This window comes from Pseudonaja textilis, unplaced genomic scaffold (genome assembly GCF_049901715.1).
Source record: "Pseudonaja textilis isolate UNSWEBS1 unplaced genomic scaffold, rPseTex1.2 PTEXSCF395, whole genome shotgun sequence".
NCBI lineage: Eukaryota > Metazoa > Chordata > Lepidosauria > Squamata > Elapidae > Pseudonaja > Pseudonaja textilis.
Window position 1 is genome coordinate 198 of NW_028262903.1, and position 1,580 is coordinate 1,777.

General features: G+C 52.7%; 1 protein-coding gene across 1 annotated transcript; it reads right to left on the reverse strand.

The window, feature by feature from the left end:
* Positions 1 to 281: 281 nt before the first annotated feature.
* Positions 282 to 799, reverse strand: LOC113454059 (peroxisomal sarcosine oxidase). Its single transcript, XM_087919181.1, has 2 exons — positions 653 to 799; positions 282 to 465 (listed from the first exon to the last, which is right to left on the reverse strand). Exons 1-2 carry the CDS (start codon positions 770 to 772, stop codon positions 313 to 315), a joined length of 273 nt encoding a protein of 90 aa, XP_087775307.1. The 5' UTR covers positions 773 to 799; the 3' UTR covers positions 282 to 312.
* Between the last annotated feature and the right edge of the window lie 781 nt (positions 800 to 1,580).

Below are 1,580 nucleotides of genomic sequence, written 5' to 3' on the forward strand. Positions count from 1 at the left end.
CGGTATGTCCAACACGGTGCGAGGCAGGTGGAAACTGGAGAGACCCTAGAGGTCATCCAGTCCAACCCCCGTCTGTGACTTTACCTCTTTGGTTGTGCCCAACACGAGGTGAGCGTGGAGTCTGGCGCAGGGAACTGGAGAGACCCTAGAGGTCATCCAGCCCAACCCCCCAACACACACACACACACCGCCCCGTCTGCGACTGCCTCTTTTGTGCGCCTACCACGAGGCGGCCAGCCTGGCGTCTGGTGCGGAGGGACCCTAGAGGTCATCTAGCCCAATCCCCTTCCAGGTCCCTCCCCGCTGGGAGATTCACCTGTGCAGCGGAGTGCCGGCCTCGGCCTCCAACTGGGCCCAGAGCCCCTTGGCTTCGGCCATCAGCTCCAGGTAGACGTCCTGCGGGTAGGCGCTGCGGGCGATCCGGCTTTGGCCGTGGGAGCTTCCTCGGGTGTGGGGTAGCGGGAACTGCGGGGACAAAGAGCGAGGCTCGGCTCCGGACACTCTCCGGAGCCGGGTAGGGTCCAGTGGGGCTTCCTCTGCTCCGTAGCCCCCCCTGGGCTTGCAAACCCAGCCTTCAGCCTCTCTCTCTCTCTTTCTCTCTCCTCCCTTCCCCTCCCCAGGTAGAAGCCCGTCCGGGCAGCACCGCCGTTACCTGTTCCAGCAGGAGCGTCTTCAAGCCCCGGCGGGCCAGGTGGTAGGCAGCGCAGGAGCCCTGGATCCCGGCGCCCAGCACCAGGGCCTCGAAGAGCCGCCCGTCCCCCTCGGCAGCCATGGCGTCGCGGGCCCTCCGTCCCCGGGGAAGGGGGGAGGGCAGAGTCCGGCTGGCTTGGACGCCAGCCCGGGTCCGCCCTTCGGCCGGAGGGGCGGCGCCGCCGCCGCCGCCGGAGTGGTAGCCGCGCAGCTCCCCGCTCGCCCTCCCGGGCCGGAGTGGTAGCAGGGGCCGAAGAAGCCAGGCCCTGGAAAGGGGCTTTTTTATTATTTGACCCCCCAAAAAAGTACACAGCAAGCGAGAGAACTAGGTGTCAAATAATAACAATGGCTCCTTTCTGGAGACCCAGGTTCCTTTCCAGGGCATTATTTGATTATTATTTTTATTATTATTATTATTATTATTATTATTATTATTATTATTATTTATTATTATTTATTATTATTATTATTTATTTTATTATTTTATTATTTATTATTTTATTATTTATTATTCAATTATTATTTAATATTATTACTATTACTGTTATTAACTTCCATTCATAAACATTTCTGAATAACAGTGCATTGGCAGAGTATTGTTTACAAATTATACATGGCCAGCATATGTTGATAATAAATCTCAACATACGAACTAATAGCAATAGTAATGGTATAATAACAGTACGTAAATTTAAGACTTGTAGACTTCAACTCCCAAAATTCTCCAGCCAGCCACAAGTCTTAAAGTTGCCAAGTTTAGGGACCCCTGGGTTGTACTATTAGTACTGTTATTATACCATTACTATATCTATCATTATCTATCCATGTATTCTCTCTAGCTATCTCCCTATTATCTGTCTGTCTGTCTGTCTGTCTATCTATCTATCTAT